At 42.9% G+C, this 24469-nt stretch overlaps 2 protein-coding genes across 2 annotated transcripts in view; one reads left to right on the top strand and one right to left on the bottom strand.

Annotated features, from left to right (window-relative positions):
* Positions 1–1961: 1961 nt before the first annotated feature.
* LOC128469268 (NACHT, LRR and PYD domains-containing protein 12-like) overlaps positions 1962–24469 on the top strand; it is a 37980-nt gene continuing 15472 nt past the window's right edge. Inside the window, exons 1-5 of the mRNA XM_053451092.1 lie at positions 1962–2284; positions 3371–3406; positions 3570–5286; positions 5930–6100; positions 7211–7381. Of these exons, the coding sequence (XP_053307067.1) occupies positions 1984–2284; positions 3371–3406; positions 3570–5286; positions 5930–6100; positions 7211–7381 (2396 nt within the window). The 5' untranslated portion in view covers positions 1962–1983. The remainder of the gene's footprint in view (positions 2285–3370; positions 3407–3569; positions 5287–5929; positions 6101–7210; positions 7382–24469) is intronic.
* LOC128469148 (NACHT, LRR and PYD domains-containing protein 12-like) lies at positions 15739–24372 on the bottom strand. The gene is made up of 9 exons (XM_053450989.1): positions 24295–24372; positions 23273–23608; positions 23150–23185; positions 20882–22601; positions 19600–19770; positions 18770–18940; positions 18105–18275; positions 17725–17895; positions 15739–17494 (listed from the first exon to the last, which is right to left on the bottom strand). The coding sequence occupies exons 1-9, from the start codon at positions 24308–24310 to the stop codon at positions 17437–17439; spliced, it is 2850 nt and encodes a 949-aa protein (XP_053306964.1). The 5' UTR covers positions 24311–24372; the 3' UTR covers positions 15739–17436.

The following is a 24469-nucleotide window of genomic DNA, read 5'->3' on the forward strand; positions in this document are numbered from 1 at the left end:
GGGGCATGCTAAATATGAACTAAATAAAATAAATTAGAATAATCCTTTCTGGTGAGAGGTTCGGGGTACTGATTAATTCCAAATTTAGGAGACAGCAGCTGGAAAAAAAAACCAGGGGGTCCAGCTGTTCCTTCTTCAGAATACAATATAAAATGTAGAGAAAACATTCAGTTTATACGAAGAAAGCTACCGCTATGTGACCCAACAAAAACAATAATAATAATAATAATGATCTCAAAAATGGAAAAAGAAAAAAAAAATTATTGAGAAAGTATTTCAATATATATCATTTGATCCAAAGATTTATCAACACGTGATTAGACAAGGAGAATGTTAAATGTCTCAAATTTTATGAAGAGACAATAATTACAAGAAAATCTTCACCAAAAAGCATCACAAAGTTCCTCAATAGATACAACACTAGTGAGTTTCTGGTTAGTTATATAGTTGTGTAGATATTACATGGATCTCTGGGGTCACTGATTGAGCTGCAGTTCTGTGTAGTGACCAGCAGGTGGAGCCCCTGAGCTCACGGCTGGAGATAGATAAAACGGCATTTGGCTGGGAGTTCAGAAGGGTGCGGCAGTCGCCGAGGGAGAAGGGTGCGGAGTCGCTGAGGGAGAAGGCCCCGGCATTTCCTGTGGGAGAAGGGTGCAGCAGCCGCTGAGGGAGAAGGCCTCCGGCATTTGCTGCGGGAGCAGACCCCAGCAGCATCTGAAGGACAAGGGTGCAGCAGCTGAAGAAAAAAAGCCCCGACAGTAGCTGAAGAGTTAGGCCCAGCAGAAGCTGAAGAAGGAAGCAGGCCCAGCAGGCAGCCAAAAGCAGGCCCAGCAGTAGCTCCCATTCCTGAGCTGACTTGGCTGTGGAGCGGTAAGGCTTGAAAGCTCTCCCCCCTGTCTAATGACACCTGAACCTCGCTACACAATTAAGAGACCTTGGTCTCTGGTATATCATGGGACACTGCCTACAGAAATACCTTATGCCCCCATATAACCCCCCCCCGATTTACCGGGAATCCACAGGAGGCTTCCTCTGCGAACCATGCCTGGTCCATACCCCACCACCTGTGGGTTAATTCCGCGCAAGGGGTGCTCTGGTGCGGTCAGCGGTGTCCAAGATACGAGTGGTTAAAGTCCATGGGCAGGACTTGTGAAACATGGACAGGGGCGGCACGTGAGAGAGAACAAAAGCACAAACAACAATCACACAAATACAGGAATCACAACCAATGATTACTACAACTGCACTTATTTAGGGCTGCAACTAACGATTATTTTCATCATCGATTAGTTGGCCGATTATTTTTATCGATTAGTTGTTGCACCCCTGCACCCGGTGCTTTTGACTCCCTGGTGTCTAGTGGGTGCAGCTGGTGGGAGTCTGCCCGATGCGCGTAGACAACCTCTGCTGCACGTTAGTTCCGCCGGGGCATCTATGTGACGCCGGTGCTCTGTTACAGCCCTGGCGGGAGTGCCGGCAGCAGCGGGGATTGTGTGCATCCATCGCTGGTCCCCTGCAACGCTGCGACCTCGAATATAAGACAAGGGTATTTTTTATAGCATTTGCTCTGAAAAAACTTGTCTTATAGTCGAGCAAATACCGTATATTGTACCTTTTTTCCTGGTTGGTTTGAAAAATGTATTTACCATGAATGTGCCATGTGTTTTGTTTTTTGCAGGTTTTTATGACTGAGGTCTTTATGATGGTTTCCTTTGTACAAGGTGAGTCTTAACTAACGTGAGTAATCCAGTTAGATTATCGCTGTATAGAGTTTTGCAAGGTAGGGATTTTATTTTATAAGAGCTATTTACATATCACGTTTAGTAAACATGCAAGTTGCAGTCCTTGTAAATGCATTAGGCGTTCTCCCTAACATGTAAAAAAAAAGTGATCCTGAAGTATGAAGCCTTCCTTATAAAGCGGTTAATCACGTGTGTGTCGCAAAGATTAAAAAAAAACTCAATCATTGCATTCACCACCACTATGTCTTTCCCAGGCTCATCCTTGCGCTATGGTAAAACTACTCAGGAAATTCTGAAGAAATATATGGATAAACTGGGAGCAAAAGACTTCAAGACATTTCTGAGTAAACTATCAGATTTTAGCTATAACAATCGCGATCCCATAGGATATGGACGCCTGGAAGGAGGAGAACCTCCCGACACCTCAAGGCTTCTTGTAAATTATTATGGAGAGAAGAATGTCCTGGATGTGATGTATCGAGTCTTATGTGCTATTGGCTTCATTGGAATTGCAAAAGAACTGCAGGAGGAACGAAAAACATGTAAGTTTGGAGAACCAAAGTTTACTACGGTAACTTACGAATCTGGGAGATGGACATCCCTTACATTTTGTAGAACAGACAAGTCTCTCTCCCCCAGTACAAGTAACTTGAAGTCCACAGTAGAGGACTGCATTGGGATGCAGGTCTCCCAGGATCCGCCAAAACAGCGTGGGGGACCTTGCTGGGGTTGCGCTTGGTCAGGCACTGTACCTGTGGGTCACGGTAATCCCGCACAGTCCCGCAATGCTGCCTTCGCGCTGCTCCCTCACAGTGTCTCTCCTCTTGTTCCGCCCAGGAACCCAATCATGTGATTTTACGTCACTTGCCATGACTCCGCTGTGTTCCTGGGCGGAACAAGAGAAGAGACGCTGTGAGGGAGCAACGCGAAGGCAGCTTTGAGGGACTGCGAGAGAAATCTGCAGTTCTTGTAAGGGCGTGGGGGGTATTGACCACATATGTGGCGGGATTGACCACAAATGTGGTGGGCGGGAATGGACACAAAATCAGCGGGAGAGGGTTTTAATAAACAGTCCCGCGCAGGGCTCTAGTCCACAGAATCCCTGTTACACCTGGCTAGTATAAGTTGGTGTTTTGGTTGAGATTTCTAAAGATATTATTAAAAATTTAATTTCAGTGTGGTCTGAGAAAAGATTTTTTCCAGTATAGATATCGCTGATATTTCAATGGTTATTTTTGCTTCCATTTGCTCCATGTAACCTCATGCACCCTGTCCTAGATTGTTTCCTGTGAAGTTTGTATTTTGCTAATACTTATTAAGCAGTTAGATTTATTCGACTCTGAATGCTTAACACGCGTACCCACTTTGAACCTTAACCAGAAAATGTGTGAGAGAGAGAGAGATGACTCATCTATAGCAGGCGAACTAATGAACACATTTAATGGAACTTCTGCAGGTTTTGCAATTTATTTTCGTTAGTTTCGTCAGGATTGCCCTCGTTTCTGGACATTTGTACAAATGTAATGTAATGTCAATTTTCATTAAAAAAAAACAAGTTCGTACAAATCCGTATGCACAAGTCTATTGTTTTTTCACGCTCCTCTGACTGGCTGTACTTTACATTTCAGGTGGATTTGGGACAAAAACCTCCAAACAAATTAACGGTATGTCAATTATAAATATATGTTGGTGGGACTGGCTGCGGGATTGCCCCCTGACGTCAGCAGGTAGTCCTGGCTGCATCCCGCAAGAGGAGCTCCAGGTAGCCAATGCATAAAAGTTCATAGGTATGCTCATATATAACCTGTTATATCTTTTCCTTTACAGACTACAAAAAAGAATACATGGCTTCCGTACAGAATACATTTCAAAGGATTCAATATAAAAATGGCCGGATGGGAGAGAACGTTAACATGGAGACGATCTACACCAATCTGCTACTAATAAAAACGCAGCGTGACGAAGAAGAGAGAAAACAGGAAATAAGAGCTTTGGGTGAAGAACATCTTGAGATGATGGAGCAGAGACGTTCGGATAAATATTCCCCAACCACTGTTGACAAGCTGTTTGACCCTGAGGAAGATGGGTTTACTCCGAAAACTGTGGTGTTACAGGGACCTGCGGGCATCGGAAAAACTATGACAGCCCAGAAGATCATGCTGGACTGGGCCTCGGGAAAACTGTATGAGGACCGGTTTAATTATGTGTTTTATCTGAGTTGCAGGGAGATAAACCGAATGACCGGAGAAACGAGCATTGCTGATTTTATATCCAAGATGTGTCGGCTAAAATGGCCAAAGAGTGCGATGGAGTCAATTTTACGAGATCCCGAGAAAATCCTTTTCCTTATTGATGGGTTAGATGAATTGGATCAGTCATTTATGGGTCTCGGTGAGGACTGTAGCCATCCTTTTCAGGTGGTCCCCAAAGAGGTCATCTTAAGCAGCTTGATAAGAAAACAGGTTCTCGAGACATCTTCACTGATCATTACAACAAGACCTTTCTCACTGGAGAAGTTAAACGAGTATTTAGAGCGTCCTCGTTATGTGGAAATCCTGGGATTTACGGGGCAAGAACGTGAAAAATATGTCTTCAATTTCTTTGAGAATAAAGGTGAAGCTGAGGCAGCTCTCAATGCGATAAAAGAGAATGCGGTGCTCTATACTATGTGTGCTGTCCCTATTATATCCTGGATTGTATGCACTGTACTCAAACAGGAGATAAAAAAGACTTTTAATGAGACTCCTTATAAAACACCGACGTCTGTTTACACGCTTTACTGGAAAAGTTTGTTAAAATATCACAGCAGAACTCCCAATGTGCCCATAAAGTCCTACATGAAGAAGCTGAGTAATTTGGCCAAGAAAGAAGTCTGGATCCGTAAGATCATATTTGAGAAAGGAGATCTGGAAGAGCACGGATGTGATTTCTCAGAAGAAGAATCTCTCTTCCTGAACGAGAACGTGTTTAAGAGGGACATTGAAACTCAGACATGTTACAGCTTCATCCACCTGAGTGTACAGGAGTTCTTCGCAGCTCTCTATTATGTCCTGGATGAGGAATCTGATCCGAACCGGCATGAGGAGGAGGTCAGGAGACTGCTGGAGGAGTCTGAGAGACAATCGCACTTAAAATTAACTGTACAATTCTTGTTTGGCCTCTGCTGGGAAAACCAAATAAATGAAATTGCAAAAAGCGTTGGGTGTAAAATGTCATCGGGACTGAAACCTATTCTGGAAGAATGGATGAAGAAAAGGATATCCACAGCTTCTGATAGTAACGAAATCCTGTGCTATTTGTACGAGACTCAGGATAAGGACTTCGTGAAGAGAATGATGTCTCATTTTGTTAATTTGAAGATCAGTTCTAGATATTTTCCTTATTTCAGTTGTGCTGAAAACTATAAAACCCTAACTCTCCAAGCTCTGGCCTACTACTTGGACACTTGTGAAAAGGTTTGCCCGGTTGTTTTCGATTGCTCTAAACTAACCTGTAAGGAAATCAAAATGCTGTCTCCAGGACTTTGCAAGTGTTCAGGGATCATGTGAGTGTTTCATGAGTATGATTTATGGATGGAGGATGGGAGGGTGTTTATGGGGGATTTGTTACGAGAGACACGTCTATTTTACAGCAGTCCTGACGCCCCGCTCCCTGCATATTTCCCTCTTAAATGGGGTTGAGTCCCAAGACATCAGCAGGAATGTACACTGACGGTGGGAGTTCCCACTGATATCTGTGGGAACACCCACTGAGGTCAGTGAGACCACCCCTGGCGTCAGCAGGAACGCTCACCATCAGCGGGAGCGCCAACCGGTGTCAGTGGCACCGCCCATGAAACGGCAAGGCCCAACAAAAAAAAAATGCAGTATGTGGGAACTGGAGTTCAGAGGATTATACAGGAAGTGGAGGGGCCGGAGAAGTTCCTACTAAGAGGGGGTGTGTGGAGCGGATGGGCATGAGTGCTAACAAGCTCCAAACAGCAATGGAATAATACAGTTAATAATAAAAAAGTATTAAAAAAAAACATGTTATCTGCTTTACACATAATACATAATTCAAATTATCCTTGGTAGCATATGTTCCTCTGAGATGGATTTTCCTTGTCAGCACTCACAATTTTTTGGGGGGAAATGCCAAGTAATGAATCAGGTCCAGTTATCAGCTGTGTTTCTGTCATCGCTCTGCAGGTTGCGTGGCTGTGATCTGACCTCATCCTGCTGCGAGGATCTGCGAGATGTTATTATCAAAAACCAATCTCTGACCAAACTGGATCTGTCGGAGAATAAACTGCAGGATTCAGGAGTAAAACTTCTGTGTGAGGGACTCCGGCACCCAGACTGTACCCTGCGGGACCTGGGGTGAGGGCCGAACTATTAGTTACAGACTTATCATCTCAAACCAAACTGGAGGGGTTAAAATCTAGGACAGAACTATAGTTATTAGACTTCGTACAAATTGCAAATTTACTGAATTTAGGTAAATTCTGCAATTTGTACAAAGCCCCAAATTGCCCCCACATGTTCAAGGATCATGTGAGTGTTTCATGAGTATGATTTATGGAAGGAGGATGGGAGGGTGTTTATGGGGGATTTGTTACGAGAGACACGTCTACTTTACCTGTGAGGAGAAACCGTCAGCTGCCCTACCTCGTAGAGTTACGATGTTAGAATAAAAAGTTAAATGTGTAAAAAGACCTCACTCGAGAGTAATTAGTTACCAATGAGTGCAGCCGGGGGAAAAATTACATCCAAAGCCTTGCTTTCGTGTCACCCCCCCACTGGAAACGTAAAAAAAACAACCCAATTAATGGCCATGAGGTTAAAAAGAAATATATACAAAAAGCAAAACATTGCCACGAATAAGAGTGCAAACCAAACACAGATAATAAAGATAATAAATATAAATAAAAATAATAATCAATGAATTATAACCGGCGGGTGAATATGCATGAGTTATTAGAATATAATGGCAAGTGTGACCATGTCAGGACTTCAAACCAAAATCTGAATTTCACTTTAAATGTGATGGTCTGGCCTGATATCATTGGTAACGCCCACTGAGGTTAATGAGACCGCCCATGGCCTCATCAGGAACGCCAACCGGTGTCAGTGGGACCGCCCATGAAACAGCAAGGCCCAGCAAAAAAAGGCAGTATGTGGGAACGAGTCCAGAGGATTATACAGGAAGTGGAGGGGCCGGAGAAGTTCCTACTAAGAGGGGGGGGGGTTGTGGAGCGGATGGGCATGAGTGTTAACAAGCTCCAAACAGGAATGGAATAATACAGTTAATAATAAAAAAGTATTAAAAAAACATACATTATCTGCTTTACACATAATTCAAATTATCCTTGGTAGCATATGTTCCTCTGAGATGGATTTTCCTTGTCAGCACTCACAATTTTTTGGGGGGAAATGCCAAGTAATGAATCAGGTCCAGTTATCAGCTGTGTTTCTGTCATCGCTCTGCAGGTTGCGTGGCTGTGATCTGACCTCATCCTGCTGCGAGGATCTGCGAGATGTTATTATCAAAAACCAATCTCTGACCAACCTGGATCTGTCGGAGAATAAACTGCAGGATTCAGGAGTAAAACTTCTGTGTGAGGGACTCCGGCACCCAGACTGTACCCTGCGGGACCTGGGGTGAGGGCCGAACTATTAGTTACAGACTTATCATCTCAAACCAAACTGGAGGGGTTAAAATCTAGGACAGAGCTATAGTTATTAGACTTCGTACAAATTGCAAATTTACCGAATTTAGGTAAATTCTGCAATTTGTACAAAGCCCCAAAATGCCCCCACATGTTCAAGGATCATGTGAGTGTTTCATGAGTATGATTTATGGAAGGAGGATGGGAGGGTGTTTATGGGGGATTTGTTACGAGAGACACGTCTACTTTACCTGTGAGGAGAAACCGTCAGCTGCCCTACCTCGTAGAGTTACGATGTTAGAATAAAAAGTTAAATGTGTAAAAAGACCTCACTCGAGAGTAATTAGTTACCAATGAGTGCAGCCGGGGGGAAAATTACATCCAAAGCCTTGCTTTCGTGTCACCCCCCCACTGGAAACGTAAAAAAAACAACCCAATTAATGGCCATGAGGTTAAAAAGAAATATATACAAAAAGCAAAACATTGCCACGAATAAGAGTGCAAACCAAACACAGATAATAAAGATAATAAATATAAATAAAAATAATAATCAATGAATTATAACCGGCGGGTGAATATGCATGAGTTATTAGAATATAATGGCAAGTGTGACCATGTCAGGACTTCAAACCAAAATCTGAATTTCACTTTAAATGTGATGGTCTGGCCTGATATCATTGGTAACGCCCACTGAGGTTAATGAGACCGCCCATGGCCTCATCAGGAACGCCAACCGGTGTCAGTGGGACCGCCCATGAAACAGCAAGGCCCAGCAAAAAAAGGCAGTATGTGGGAACGAGTCCAGAGGATTATACAGGAAGTGGAGGGGCCGGAGAAGTTCCTACTAAGAGGGGGGGGGGTTGTGGAGCGGATGGGCATGAGTGTTAACAAGCTCCAAACAGGAATGGAATAATACAGTTAATAATAAAAAAGTATTAAAAAAACATACATTATCTGCTTTACACATAATTCAAATTATCCTTGGTAGCATATGTTCCTCCGAGATGGATTTGTCTTGTCAGCACTCACAATTTTTTTGGGGAAATGCCAAGTAATGAATCAGGTCCAGTTATCAGCTGTGTTTCTGTCATCGCTCTGCAGGTTGCGTGGCTGTGATCTGACCTCATCCTGCTGCAAGGATCTGCGAGATGTTATTATCAAAAACCAATCTCTGACCAAACTGGATCTGTCGGAGAATAAACTGCGGGACTCAGGAGTAAGACTTCTGTGTGAGGGACTCCGGCGCCCAGACTGTACCCTGCAGGACCTGGGGTGAGGGCCGAACTATTAGTTACAGACTTATCATCTCAAACCAAACTGGAGGGGTTAAAATCTAGGACAGAACTTCGTACAAATTGCAAATTTACCGAATTTAGGTAAATTCTGCAATTTGTACAAAGCCCCAAAATGCCCCCACATGTTCAAGGATCATGTGAGTGTTTCATGAGTATGATTTATGGATGGAGGATGGGAGGGTGTTTATGGGGGATTTGTTACGAGAGACACGTCTACTTTACCTGTTAGGAGAAACCGTCAGCTGCCCTACCTCGTAGAGTTACGATGTTAGAATAAAAAGTTAAATGTGTAAAAAGACCTCACTCGAGAGTAATTAGTTACCAATGAGTGCAGCCGGGAGGAAAATTACATCCAAAGCCTTGCTTTCGTGTCACCCCCCCCCCCACTGGAAACCAAAAAAATAACAACCCAATTAATGGCCATGAGGTTAAAAAGAAATATATACAAAAAGCAAAACATTGCCACGAATAAGAGTGCAAACCAAACACAGATAATAAAGATAATAAATATAAATAAAAATAATAATCAATGAATTATAACCGGCGGGTGAATATGCATGAGTTATTAGAATATAATGGCAAGTGTGACCATGTCAGGACTTCAAACCAAAATCTGAATTTCACTTTAAATGTGATGGTCTGGCCTGATATCATTGGTAACGCCCACTGAGGTTAATGAGACCGCCCATGGCCTCATCAGGAATCAAATACTACTGCCCTGACCTCAGGGCACGGAGGATAAAAGAATGAGCTATAGATAAATTAAAGTACCTCTACATCATTGAAATATCATAAAAAACAAAATGTGACAATATCAGTTGTCAAAATAATAATGGATAGTACAGGGCTTGACAAATTTGTTGTGAATCTAGGCCCCAGGTAAAAAAGTTAGGAGCCAGGATTTTTTTAAGCTAACAGTTGGTCAGGAGTGATCTGATCATCATCAGCCCACTTACTAAACTCACAGCGTTTGACCTGGAAGCACCCTGGACTTTCAGGTCAGTGCTGTTTGTTTTTTTTTTAAATACATTTTTTTCATTTTTTTAACTCTTTCGATGCTGATGTTCCATTGGAGCACTGGAATATTGACAGATATTTAGTCCCCACAAGCTTGTGGGGACAAATGTTAACCCCTGCAATGCCACGAATGTGTCATACACAATTGTGGCATTGAAGGGGTTAACGCTGCACTGTCGCTCTCATGGAGTGATCAGGCAGCAGGGGGCTGTTGGGGCTGGTCTCCACACTCATGGCGAGACCAAAGAACCCTCTCACCCTGTCCCTGAAGCTGCCTCTGGCAGCTGGGAAGCAATTGCTGGTCTATAGACCAGCCATTGCAGGGGGGAGTCTCTGATGACTGCTGTAGGCTTCTATGCCTACAGGAATCATCAAAGGGCTTGTGGGGGCTCGTTTTTTTGCTGTTGCTGGTCTGCCTGGGCTTCCAGGCAGACCACCGGCAGCAGAGCCCCTTACAAAACGGGAGTTAACCCCTAAAACGCCGCGGCATTGAAGGGGTTAACGCTGCACTGTCGCTCTCAGGGAGCGATCAGGCAGCAGGGGTGTGTTGGGGCTGGTCTCCACACTCATGTGGAGACCGAAGAACCCTCTCCCCTGTCCCTGAAGCTGCCTCTGGCAGCTGGGACTCAATTGCTGGTCTATGGACCAGCCATTGCAGAGGGAGTCTCTTTGATGACTGCTGTAGGCTTCCATACCTACAGGAGTCATCAAAGGGCTTGTGGGGGCTCGTTTTTGCTGTTGCTGGTCTGCCTGGGCTTCCAGGCAGACCACCAGCAGCAAAGACCCCAAAACGGGAATTAACCCCTAAATGCCGCGATCGCGGCATTGAAGGGGTTAACGCTGCGCTGTCGCTCCCATGGAGCGATCAGGCAGCTGGGGGGTGTTTGGTGAGGTCCCCAGGCTTGTGTGAGGACCTAATCAACACACAAACCCCTTCCCTGAGGCTGCCTGTGGCAGCTGAAAACACGATTGCTGCTTTTCCAGCAACCGCGTTTTCAGCCTACAGGATCACTCCGTGGGAGGGATCTCAGGCTCAGGGGCGGGCTCGGAGTGGCTGTGCTGTCTGCCCAGACTTCTGGGCAGACAGGAACAGCGCCCCCGTGTGGTGACTCAGCCTCTTACATCCACAATTTTTTCTGGATGTAAGAGGCTGACAAAACCTAGGCGCCAGGACAAAATTCTCTGTCGCCATGGCGACCTGGCACCTGGGATTTGTCGAGCCCTGGGATAGTAAATAGCCAAAGAGTCATGTCATCGTGGATGAGGGTGGTACCTGGGTAAGGATAGTAAGTGATAGGTGCACGGAAAAGAAAGAAAACGGAACCTTCACTGTAACGGGATCCAGGATGTAACGAAATAAAGACAACAAAAATGTCATTAAAAATAATTTTCCAATTAAAATATTGATAATGTATGTAAATGAGAGATGTATTTTGTGTTTCTATTTTTTTTTCTATATTTTCTTTTTTTTCAAAAGTTTGGGGTCGATTAGATATCTCCTTGTTTTTGAATGAAAAACGCACTTTGTCCATTAAAATCCAGCGCAGACTGGGTTAATGCTGTAAATGAATATTGTAGCTGGAAATGGCTGATTTCAATGGAATATCTTCATAGGCGTATAGAGGCTCCCATCACTCCTGGGTTCCAGTGGCCCTTTATCACTCCCATCACTCCTGTTCTCCAATGGCCCTTTATCACTCCCATCACTCCTGTTCTCCAATGGCACGTTGTGTTCGCTGATCCAAGTTTAAGTTTAAAAGGCTAATTGATGGTTAGAAGCCTTTTTGCAAATTATGTTACAGCCAGAAATGTCTTTGTTTTCCATGAAACCAGTTAACTGGACCCAAATCTTTGAGCTGTTTATGCTGCCATTGGCTCATTCTTCGATGTTGAGTTACTTAGTCATCTTTAATCCCCCATAGAGTCCGTATCGTTGACGGAGTCTTCCTCTTTGGCGGTCTTTCTGATTAGGATCTCAGGCTAGAAATTTAATAAACTAGGTTGCGTAATGTTGTTCTTCTCTCGTCTCTCTGCAGGATTTTTTTCAGGATCTTCCAACTTAAATTGCAAACTGTTGCAAGGAGCCTCCAAACGCTTTTATTGAAAATACTGATAAACCTTGGATAAGAATTTTGGAAATAGACAGTATGAGGAGTTTGGAATGATAACAAGCTGATCTCTCACAGAATGACCCTAACAAGGCTGGGACATGTATATTTTTGAGGGACCTCATTACAAATATGTTGGGGTCATTTTTGTTTTTTTATAACGACGTTTTATTGAGCGCTTACAGCTATTGTTTTTTAGAGCAGGACAACACAGGAGATCGGTATAATATTGAACGCGTCTCTGTAATCTTAGCAAGATCAGATTACGCTGGCCTGACTTTCATGCCACGGCATTAGAGTAACTGGGGCTTGGCACTGAAGGGGTTAAGGGATTTGATTGAGGCTAAGGGTATTGTCACCTTGGACAGGAAGGGATTCCTGTGGAAGAGTGAAGGGGCAGACATCCTGGCTACATCTCCCTGGGGTGTGGAGACGGTATCAAGGTACACAGGGAAAAATTATTAAATGCATAATGTCCAAAATATGATGAGTACATAACCTTTGGGCCCCATCATACATTGCAGCCTTATGCCTGTGATGTGCTGGTTTCAGAGAGACCAAACACGCCATGCAGGCATGACCATAACAAGTATTATGCGAACGTGTCCCGGTGCCAACTGATACAGGTGTGGAGTTTGGTATGAAAATGATCACTAGGACCAGAGAATTATGATGATCCTGGTGTCATAATTATGCCAAGCTCGGCCGGCGTCATATTACATATTTTCTGATCCCAGACCAAAGTTGAGAAGATATAACCCCGCCTTCAGAAGGTCATAGTTCTGAACCCCCTGCTCCCATCCCCTTGCTCAGGTAACAGGAAAAGGGCGGTCATGGGGGGATAAAAAGGTGGGCAATTGGTAATGGGAGAGAGCCTGTTTTTACCATCACAGAGACAACATCAAGGCTCCAAGGAAGTGTGGTAAGATACTCTGTTTTATCCCTTTTATTTTACACTGTTTTTGTACTATTTTATATGCATTTTTGTGTAACAGCACTGTGACCCATTTTATACTCAGATTAAACATTTTTAATCAGTTCTGTCTTTGTTCTCTAATCGAATTCAGCCTAGAGATAGCCTTTTGTATACATATAGATACGTCACGTTACCAAGCGGTTAACTATAGATATCAGTTTGAGGATTGTGTAGTTATCGCAGTCGGATTGTTTTTGGGTAACCTAAGACGCCCGGTTTTAAAGTTCTTGGTGGTGGCAGCATGTTTTACACTGGGAGTTTTGGGGTGACTGGTTGGGGTTGGTGGTGGTTGCTTGGTGCCCTGCGGGGGAAAGTGACCAAACGCAGCGGAAGTCTGGTTGGCGTTTAACCCTTGTTACACCCATACTCCCACGTCACGGCCGATAGCCCTGCCTGTGACACTGACGAACACAGGCGTAGTCTGCAACGTAGAAAGAGTCCTTAGAGGGAAATATGGACATTAACCCCTTCGCGACCTTTGCCGGTTCTGGACCGTCATGGCATAAAGGTCACTAAATGACCTTTGACGGTCCTGAACCGTCAAAAAATTAAATAAGCTTAGAAAGTGATCAATGATCACTTTCTAAGCTTAAACAGCCTTACTGTAATGCTTCGGGCGGACGCCCGTTTTAAAATCGTTTAGGAGGCGATCAACTGCAGCTTCATAGAAGCCTCAGCGTAAGTGAAGGAGAGACGGAAGTGAGAGACCGGCCGACAGTGAGGGGAATCCAGGTCCCCTGCAGCATTGCGGGGGATCTGGATTTCGGTGTTATAATCCAATCTCTGTTTGAGATCGGATTATTATAAGGAGAGGAGTTTTTCAGAGCATTTGCTCTGAAAAAAAACCCTTTTTATAATTGATAAAAATCGATTTGACCAATCGATAATGAAAATCGTTGACAATGATTTTCATTATCGATTATATCGATTAGTTGTTCCAGCCCTATATATAAGCATCGCTGTGCTAGGAACATACAAGTTGCACGCAGGTTTTCTTTAACTTGAAAACTTGATGTCAGCGGGCCGACCCAGTGACGGCACAAGATAAGGATGAAATGTCGCTCCCCTCCCATACTTTTTAAAGACCCACAAGATCCATAGATTATCTGCCAGTTGCGAAACCATCTTTTATGTTTTCACTTAATTCAAAGCAAAATTGGAGGTCAGTGCCAATGAATCACCTTCTACTTCAGGAAGATGCTAAATCTTTATATATATATATATATATGTTAGACTTGTGCATTTAGAATTGTCCAAAATGCAATTTTGACAAAACTTGCAAATTTTCTCAATTCATGCAAATCTCCGAAAACAATGAGGGACCCCGAACAAAACAAACGAAAACCAAGCAAAGACATCACAATTTGTTGTTGTTTTTTTCATTCTCTCCCTCAATGTCTTCCTACCTTCGGCCGACTGTTTTCCTGTCCCTGTCTCCCGATCTTTGTCTGCTGCTCCGTAGACATGGCCTCATGACCAATGAATGGCGGAGCTTCCGGGCATACCCTCTCCCCCGATTGGTGGAACGGTGGCACATCCCCTTTTTGCAGAAGTTCACAAAGAGACCATAATAATGCAAATAGATTAGTGGAGAAAGAGAGGCGCAGAAACCCTTCTCTTTCTCAGTGAACCTGTCTTCGTTATCATGGCCGCTTGGTGAACTTCCACAAAATGGCGGAACCGGGCAGCGGACGTGAGCCCAGAGGCTCACCGGGACGCCAGAATGTGTGAGAAATAGCATGAGAGACCTGTCAGATATTTCAGACTGGAAAACAAGTATTTTATATTTGTGTATATTACATGAACACAAAATGGAGTCAGAGCCATTTTGTTTTCCTTAATCATATAAATGACTTTTTTTCTATAGTGAGAACAAAGAAGCTTTTATGAATATAGCTGTTTCAGCAAATATTTCCTAATTAATGGATCTTCTATGAGAAAATGTAAGGGGTAGAAGCTGCTTATCTCTAGGAATGTAAATTGGGGGTAAATTTGTTTACCTAGGGGGTAACTTCTCGAGATCAAGGACAAATTCCAGATGTATATGTCATGGCCTTAAAGTTATTTCTTAGACCGGAGCGTCTCTTAGAGGTAAATGAAGGAAATACAACGGTACCCATTTTTACCTGTAACTGAAGTTTGACATTATTTGCATCTATTAGATATTTCACTAATACACCTTTAGACATTATTAATTATTTTTTATTGATGTATTAGTAACACTGAAACAGACTAATATAGAGAGATCGTGATCTTTTTGTTACCGCCCTGATTATTAATATTTTTGGTTTTATTTTGGTTGCTGAGTGGATTGGAAATTAATTGGTTTGATAAATGCCGTTTATATAAGGTGATAATTGATGAAGCTGAAATGTCGATGCCATGTGCTTTTTCACCTGTTGCATTTTCTATGTATTAGACTCATAATATAATGATTCATATTTGATAACTAATCCATAATACAATGTTTTTGATTTGATTCATTTTGATTGATTTGAAGATATATTTTCTGTTATATTATGCACTGCATGTAGCTATTATGCACTTATATAGCTATTTTATAGATTGTGTTTTTACGATAAATAATATTTTGATTGACTATCGTGACAATATAATATCTCATTCTGAATTATAATTTTCGGTGCGATCTGAAAGGATTTAGGATAAGAGATGAAATATAGGGTATCTCTTTGTATTAATATTGTGGATGTGGTCCTCCAATAATTAATAGCGTCGTTATTTTGCGTATGTGATAGAATATTGGTTTTGCCTATTTTATCTCATTAATATCCCTAACAGGCCGAATCATGGTGAGTGACAAAGAATTTTTGTTTCCCAAAGCCCTGCGATTTTAGTCTGAACCGAAAGCTGGCGCAGCAGAGAGGGAGAGGAAGATACCTCTGTCCTGAAAAGGGCGGTGAGCTATTCCCCGATCATCAGAACGAACCAATGCTGAGGGGAAAACACTTTATTGCAAAAACACACAGCCTTTTAAGGAGCGTACCCACATGATCACACCACCACCCTGCCCAAACAGCCCCGCGCCACAATCTGGCCTCCAAGTACAGAAAGGTCCGCATGACCCCCCAAGGCGCTGTTTTTGGGGTCATCCAGAGGGAGCGGCTGCAATCCCGGGGTGTTGCTGGTCCAGTCCAAAAAGGGGATCCTGGGTGGCAAGAGTTGAAATTTCCCCAGGACAGTCTGTGATGCAGCTGGGCAGAGGATCCATAGTCGCGGCTGCTGAACCCGTCGGAAGATGGTGACAGAAACTGGTGAGTTCCCCAGTGAGTTCCCTCTTGGTAACCATCCTTAGCCGCTAAACAGTTTCAGGGAAATCATGGCTAGGACCCAATCAGGCTAGGGCGAGCAAAGCAGGGATCTGATGAGGCAAACATGGTAAAGGGCTAATACAGAAGGGAATTTACTCCTTTTGGGGAATGTACAAAAAAGGAAAACATTTAAATGGGGTTTAAAATTCTCTGCAGCCCTACGTAAGGCAAATAATCCCATATGCTCAGTGTTCAAACCGGACGCAACAGAAAGACGGAGCATTGAGGGTGTATGGGGGTTGGTTTAAATCGTTACACCTTGAGGTGGACAACTCAAAGACGTCGATCTCCCCCAATAATCCACAAAAACAATGCTTGATTCTCATGTTGACTACTGCAAAACTCTTCTGGTTGGCACTCCACCATCTTGACTCTCTCCTAAATGTCTTAAATGCTGCTGCTAGGCTTATCTTCTTCGCACGCCGCTCCTCTTCTGCTTCCCCCCTCTGTGATCCTCCACTGGATCCCTATTACCTTTAGAATTAAATTTAAAATCCTAGTACTAACATATAAGGAACTCCATAACACTGCTCCACCATAATACTGCCCCCTCCCAAATACTCTCCTACTGGATCCTTACGTTCTTCCCATGGGCTGAGGCTCTCCTCCTCATTTATCTCCTCTTCCTTTTCCCATCTATAAGATTTCACTCAAGCTACCCAATATCTCTGGAACCGACTTCCCCCGAACCTTCAGCGTTCATCCTCTCTCCCAGCATCTCAAAACCGCACCATAACATCCATGTCACTGATACCCCCCACACTACCTTTCATCCTTTCTCTATGCCTTACATCTGTCCTCACCCCGTTCCCTCAAGATTGTAAGCTAGAGAGCTGAGCCTCTCTTCCTGATTTATCAGTTTGTCTGTCAATTCTCGTCTTGTCAGACCCCTTAAATATATGTATTGTATGAAGTGCTGCGTAAATTGTTGGCGCTATATGAATAATAGATAACTTATTATTTTTTATTATTATTATTATCATGAAAAAATGGTATGGAATTATGGCACATTCATGAAGGTAATTGGTCTTGGGAAGAAGGTCAGATAAGGCCACATGTCATCTCAGTAGAGGAATAGTAAATGAACGTAACGGAATGCTGGTGCTTTGGTGTTAGACCTTTGTACATTTGGGGTGCAGTCTCGAGGAAGTCATCATCATCGCCAAAGTTTGCTTTCCGATAAGTTGCAAAGGACTAAGAGTAACCCTGTGGAGTTAGTCTCATAGTAGCATTGGCCTTGGCCAACGGTGCCAACCTCCTCAGTTGGAGACATATCAAGGAGCATTTTTTTCACAGATGATGCAAAGCTCGTTTCTGGTTTGTTATAGCTCTGTTTGGAGATCCGCACGGGAGAATACAATCAAATCCACCTGTTCAAACCTGCATGGAGACGAGAGAAACAGGCCACTTTAGTCACATCTCAGGTCATAAAGCATGTATTATTATTGTTAAACAGTTTGTATTCAAGGGCATGCTACTCTGACCTACAGCCCTTAGCTACAGACCTCCTGGATGACATATAGGAAATAGAGGGGTATACCTCTAGTCCCTGATCTCAACCACTCCACATACTGTGACGGTTATCATGCATTTAACAGCCAAGTCCTCACCACAGCTCCTGCAGCGTACAGTCTGGGTGCTGGAGACCCTCATGGAGAAGTTTAACCGCCCAGTCCTTCAGGTCATTCTCCGACACATCCAGTTTGGTCAGAGAACGGTTTGTGACGATAACGTCTCGGAGATCCTCGCAGCAGAAGGATGACAAATAACAGTGCTCCAACCTGTAGAGCGAAACACAACAGAGTATAAGACCTCATTTCCAATTTGAGACGCTAAAAACGTAATAGGAGGTAAAATGTATCTCATCTACATATATTGCCAATAAATACTGAATAATATAGTGTAAGATTTTTGTTTTAGTTTTTATTGGTGCATGTTTTATATTTCTTATAGATTTAGTCCTCGCACAGAATAATAGTCCGGCCCTCACCGCAGCTCCTGCAGGGTACAGTCTGGGTGCCGCAGACCCTCGCACAGACGTTTAGCTCCAGAGTCCTGCAACTCATTCCCCGACAGGTCCAATGTGGTCAGGGATCGGTTTGCGATGATGGCATCTCGCAGATCCTCGCAGCAAGATGAGGTCAGATCACAGTACTGCAACCTACAGAGAGAGACACACACAACAGAAAACGAGACCGTATTTATTACTTGGCTTTTGGAAATTTAGACAGTTTAACACGAGGTCTCATCTTAGAGGCAGTTAAGCCATACGCCTATCCTATGAACTTGGTATTAGTGAGACCTCTGGTTGTTGTGGAACATTGCATCGCTAATAAATGTATTAAAAAATGTTATTATGATGTAAAATGCATCTCCCAATTACATATATTTATTTTTTATATTTTATTTTTATTAATAAATCCTTTTCTTCATTGTTTTACTTAATTTATTTTGCTCAGAGAGAGACAGTGCCACCAGCAGGCGAGATAAAATGCTTCAACCCCTCTACCCCAAGTGATAAATATCTTAATTTTTGATTTTTAAATGATTGCACCAGCTTTTTATGCTTTTAATACAGCTATAGCTCTATTCCAGATGTTGACCTTTCCATGCCTTGACCCAAAACGATCATGTGATTAATAGACAGTTTCGCACCCCAGTTCCCGTAGGGTACAGTATGGATGCCGGAGACCCTCGCACAGAACTTTGACTCCCGCGTCCTTCAGTTGATTCACTCTTAGATCCAGTTTGGTCAGCGACCGATTTGTGATGATAACATCTCGTAGGTCCTCGCAACAGGATGAGATCAGATCGAAACCATGCAGCCTGAAGAAAGATTGGAGAAATGGAGGAGATAACGCGACGGGAATTCATTATCGATAAGACGCCGTAGAACTAAAGACGGGAAAGTGAACTGTAGATTATGGGGCATTATGAGCGCGCACCCCACCATTATGGAGCAATCTCCAAATATCTTGAAGGACAAGCCCGTGGCTTGGTATTTTCGTGGTATGACTCATTTTTTGGGTGAAAGAATGGACAGGTGAGATGAAGATGTAGGACACTCACTGTCTAACCCCAGTGATGGGGGGTAAGGAAGAGTAATGGAGGGCAAGTACTGAGGACCCAGGATCCTACTTACCCCAAGTCCTCTTATGGACCCTTGATTCACTTGAGTTGATCTATATGTTAGTAAAAAAGTGGGGGGGGGGGTTACCCTGGTTTCATTACTTGAGAAACCTGGTATAGAAAAGGTCACAGGTGTAACCCTTAGTGTGCCAGATATGAGTGTTAAATCCGTTTGATGTCTTTGTAGTCGAGGACCGTGGGCAATTCATATTCGGTATAGTGGTTTTTGTTATTTTTTTAACATTGGATTAAAATATATATTTTTTAGTTTTCTGTAAAAATATGAGGCTTCTAAGCTGTGCCATCAGCCCCCATTTCCCTTCCTCAGTCACGCTGCTTAACTGTCCACTTCTCACCCCATCTCCCGCACGGTACAGCCTGGGTGCCGGAGACCCTCGCACAGAAGCTGTACCCCTGAACGATCCAGCTCATTAGCCGACAGATCGAGTTTTCGTAAAGATTGGTTCTTGATAAAAACGTCTCGGAAAACGTCGCAGCAGGATGACGTCAAATTACAACGTGACAACCTGCGAAGGGAGAAACACAACAGACAATGCGGCCCTATTACTTTTAGGTGGATTATTTATTTTTTTTACCAAGATCCTACATTTTTCACTCCCTTATATTAAGTAGACACTTGTAATAGCCCCAGAAAAACATACGTCTTGGGGCAGGTAGTTTCAGGTTCAAACCGGTAAATTAAAATCTGTACATTATGTAATGCATCCTCCAACCACTTGGTGCATAGGTATTATACATATATATTTTTATTACACATGCTCAAGGAACAACCCTTGTAGAATCTGCTGCAGTCGGGAATATGATTATTTTTTGTGTCTGGGTTTCCATTAATTTCCTAACTATGGACGTAAGACTTACTGGTCTGTGGTTAGCTGGGTCTTCCCTGCTACCTTTTTTTTTGTAAAATGGTTCTACAGTTGCCACCGTCTAGGCTTCAGGAACCACTCGGGCCAATAGCCACTGGTAAAATAACTCTGCTAATGGATTTTCCAGAAAATCAAGAAATGGTTTTGCCAAGACATTCAAGAACTTTAGGTGGATCTCATCAGACCCCATTGATTTGTCTCTTTTTACTTTGTAGACTTTCAGTAGGACCACTTGCTCTGTAATCACACATGCTTTAGGTCTTCTATTGTTTCTCCTATCTAGCCAAGGTCCCTTTCCTTCATTTTCCTCTGGCCTTAGGCCTTGGCAAGATCTTTATCTATTTATATAACTCCCTTCACTTGTCCTTTCTCGTATTATCCCTCTCTTTCATATTATCCTTTTGCTTTTACCCCTAAGACGTTAAAATGGCAACCTTCTCCTCGGTATGTGCTTTAGCGTATCTAATCATGCCTCCTTGAGGTTGGCTTTATATTAGCTGTCATCTTCCTCATTCTTGGTTAGCTTATTGCTCCTAAACGTTTCTCCTCCAATATTTGTCCCACACCTGTGGTTGCTTGACAGCGAGAGAGAGCCCTAGACAATTTCCCCCCCAACATGTACACTCTTTAAGTGCTCGGGTCTCTTGGCCCTGCTAAATATCTACCTCCCAAATAATGATAGGAAAGGGATCTTATATGACACCGGTTTGAGATCCTTCTCGCAGGATCAAGTCATGGCACAAAGACTTACGTGATTTCCGAACATTTGCAAAGTCCCGGAGACAACATGCTCACTGCCTCAAGCGTCAGTTTACAGCCTCTGAAATGAACTGTGTGAAGCGTACTACTATTTACCAAGCAGTAGAGCAGAGATCTGATAATGAGGGTTTCTCTATAGTCTTCGTCATTTCTGAAAAAAGGAAAATATCTGTAGTTGATCTTCAAGTGGATCAAATGAGACATCATTCTCTTCACGAAGTTCCTATCCTGAGTCTCGTACAAATAGTACAGGATTTCGTTACTATCCGAGGCTGTGGATATCCTTTTCTTCATCCATTCTTCCAGCATCGATTGAAGTCTCGATGACATTTTGCACCCAACGCTTTTTGAAATTTCATTTATTTGGTTTTCCCAGCAGAGGCCAAACAAGAATTGTACGGATGACTTTAAAGGCAGGTTTTTCTCAGACTTCTCCAGTAGTCTCATGACCTCCTTCTTATGCCGGTTCGGATTAGTTCCTCCATCCAGGGCATAATAGAGAGCTGCGAAGAACTCCTGTACACTCAGGTGGATGAAGCTGTAACATGTCTGAGTTTCAATGTCCCTCTGAAACACGTTCTCGTTCAGGAAGAGAGATTCTTCTTCTGACAAATCACATCCGTACTCTTCCAAATCTCCTTTCTCAAATATGATCTTACGGCTCCAGACTCCTTTCTTGGCCAAATCGCTCAGCATCTTCATGTAGGACTTTATGGGCACATTGGAAGTTCTGCTGTGATATTTTAACAAACCTTTCCAGTAAAGCGTGTAAACAGACGTGGATGTTTTATAACGAGTCACATTAAAAGTCTTTTTTATCTCCTGTTTGAGTACAGTACATACAATCCAGGATATAATAGGGACGGCACACATAGTATAGAGCACCGCATTCTCTTTTATCGCATTGAGAGCTGCCTCAGCTTCGTCTTTCTTCTCAAAGAAGTTGAAGAAATAGTTTTCACGTTCTTGCCCCGTGAATCCCAGAATTTCTACATAACGAGGACACTCGATATACTCGTTTAACTTCTCCAGCGCGAAAGGTCTTGTTGTAATGATCAGTGAAGACGTCTCAAGAACCTGTTTTCTTATCAAGCTGCTTAAGATGACCTCTTTGGGGACCACCTGAAAAGGATGGCTACAGTCCTCACTGAGACCCATAAATGACTGATCCAATTCATCTAACCCATCAATAAGGAAAAGGATTTTCTCAGGATCTCGTAAAATTGACTCCATCGCACTCTGTGAGCATTTTAGCCGACACATCTTGGATATAAAATCAGCAATGCTCGTTTCTCCAGTCATTCGGTTTATCTCCCTGCAACTCAGATAAAACACATAATTAAACCGCTCCTCATACAGTTTTCCCGAGGCCCAGTCCAGCATGATCTTCTGGGCTGTCATAGTTTTTCCGATCCCCGCAGGTCCCTGTAACACCACAGTTTTCGGTGTAAACCCATCTTCCTCAGGGTCAAACAGCTTGTCAACAGTGGTTGGGGAATAATCCTCCGAACATCTCTGCTCCATCATCTCAAGATGTTCTCTACCCAAACCTCTTATTTCCTGTTTTCTCTCTTCTTCGTCACGCTGCGTTTTTATTAGTAGCAGATTGGTGTAGATCGTCTCCATTTTGACGTTCTCTCCCATTCGGCCATTTTTATATTGAATCCTTTGGTGCTGCTTCTTTACAAGATCCAGGTAATTTCTTCTACACTCTGGAGGATAAAATATATCAGATCACCTCAGTATGGAACATTTAAAGACTGGGCCAGAGTTTTCAGGAGAGATATGGTTTCAACTCTCCCAACTTCACTTTTTAATATGAACGGCTTGCAAGTTTCTCCAACTAGGAAGGCTGAGCATAATTCAATGTATAAGAAGACTTTAAAGAAATCTTGCCAATATACTAAACAGGACCAGCCAAGCTCTTCCTGCAGTAGAAGCTCAGTAGGGTTGGACATTTATGACGTTTGCTAAAGACAAGGAGATGAAACCACAACTCTCTTGTAAACTCTCTCTTCGTAAATAAACCCAAATGTCATAATAAGAATAAATATGATGGTAGAATACGCGGAAGCTCTCCTTTTTTATGGGAGGTAGTCAGGAACCAACGAGCATTGGGGGTTGTCCACCTACCCACGTTATCGCCGGGAGGGGCCATACCTGTAAATCTATACATCTAAAAGAATCTGGTTCATTTCTGTGTTAACTCACACCATTTACCTGTTGGCATTATAAAGACAAATATCTATAGTTTACATACCATTAACTTCTTCCGATGGTTTCAGGCCGAATGAGCCTGAAATGTAAAGTACGGCCAGTCAGCATCATGTAATAAACTCATTAAATAAATGTCTTTATGGTAACAGAAATTCACCAGACTTACATGATTTTAGTGTCTCCTGGAGTTTTTCTACAAGTCCCATCAGACCAATTGACTGTAAGACTTGACTCGTCACATCCAGAGCGTTCCTCTCTCCATAATAATGCACGAGACGCCATGAGATATCAACAGGGTCTGCACCTTCCAGGAGCCCTCGTTCTAGGGGTCTTTTATCTTTATATCTAAAATCTGACAGTTTACCCCGAAATCTCTTTAAATCTTCTCTTCCCAAATCATCCAGAAAGTGCTGGAGAATGTCCAGAACAGTTGGCGTATCAGTCCTGGAGGACGCGTCTGGAGAAGACATGCTGGAGGTAAATGCAGCATCAGAGGATGAATCTGGGAAAGACATGGCGGAGGAGAATAAAATAATAATGCCATTCTAAATTCTGGACAATGTCATTACAACATTGCAGGGGTCCCTTTAAAACTATGTCTGCAACTACAATTGTTTATTTTTTCATTTTTGTCTATTTTCTTTTTTTTTTTTGCACTGCTCTGCGAACCCTGCAAAATATCTAGGTTTATTTACCCCCCTTCCTTCTGACTTATCTCCTTTGCTGCAAACTTCAGACTCTAGGGACCCACAACAGGTTAATTTTTCTCCGTGGAAGGAGCAGGAAATATTACACATTCCGAGTTACAGCTAAACCAAAGATAAACAAACAGAGAACCGGGGAGTTCAGGAGATAAATTGTGTAACAAAAAGCAAAAATAATGATTATACGCGATTCAAGGAAAAGAGAAATAATACAAATCCAAGGAAATTAATGGTAATAAAAGCAGAAACTGTAAAAGGGAAGAGAAAAAAGGAGGGGCTGAAATTGAAAGTGAAACAAAATGAAGGAGCGAAAAATAAGGAAATGGGGTTGTTTTTTTTGCTCTCCTCCTCCCCGTTATTTCATTTCCTACGTAAATTAGCTACTTTCCATCATAAGAAGAAAACCTGGTTTCCTGGGAGATGATGATTTCATAGAGGGGTCACCACTAACGAGAAGTAAGATGAGGGCGACGTGCAGCCTTACCTCTGCCTGCGTGCATACATTCAGCAGGATGGACTGGGTGTGCTGGTAGAACTCGCCCTTTACTGGGAATGGGAGGAGCTTTATTCTTCAGTAACATACTTTAACCCCTTCAACGACAAAGACTGTACATGTATGGACTTACACTGCATTGTCCTTCAGGGGTTAAGAATGTCCC

The sequence above is a fragment of the Spea bombifrons genome, chromosome 11, assembly GCF_027358695.1.
Source record: "Spea bombifrons isolate aSpeBom1 chromosome 11, aSpeBom1.2.pri, whole genome shotgun sequence".
NCBI classification, from domain to species: Eukaryota; Metazoa; Chordata; class Amphibia; order Anura; family Pelobatidae; genus Spea; species Spea bombifrons.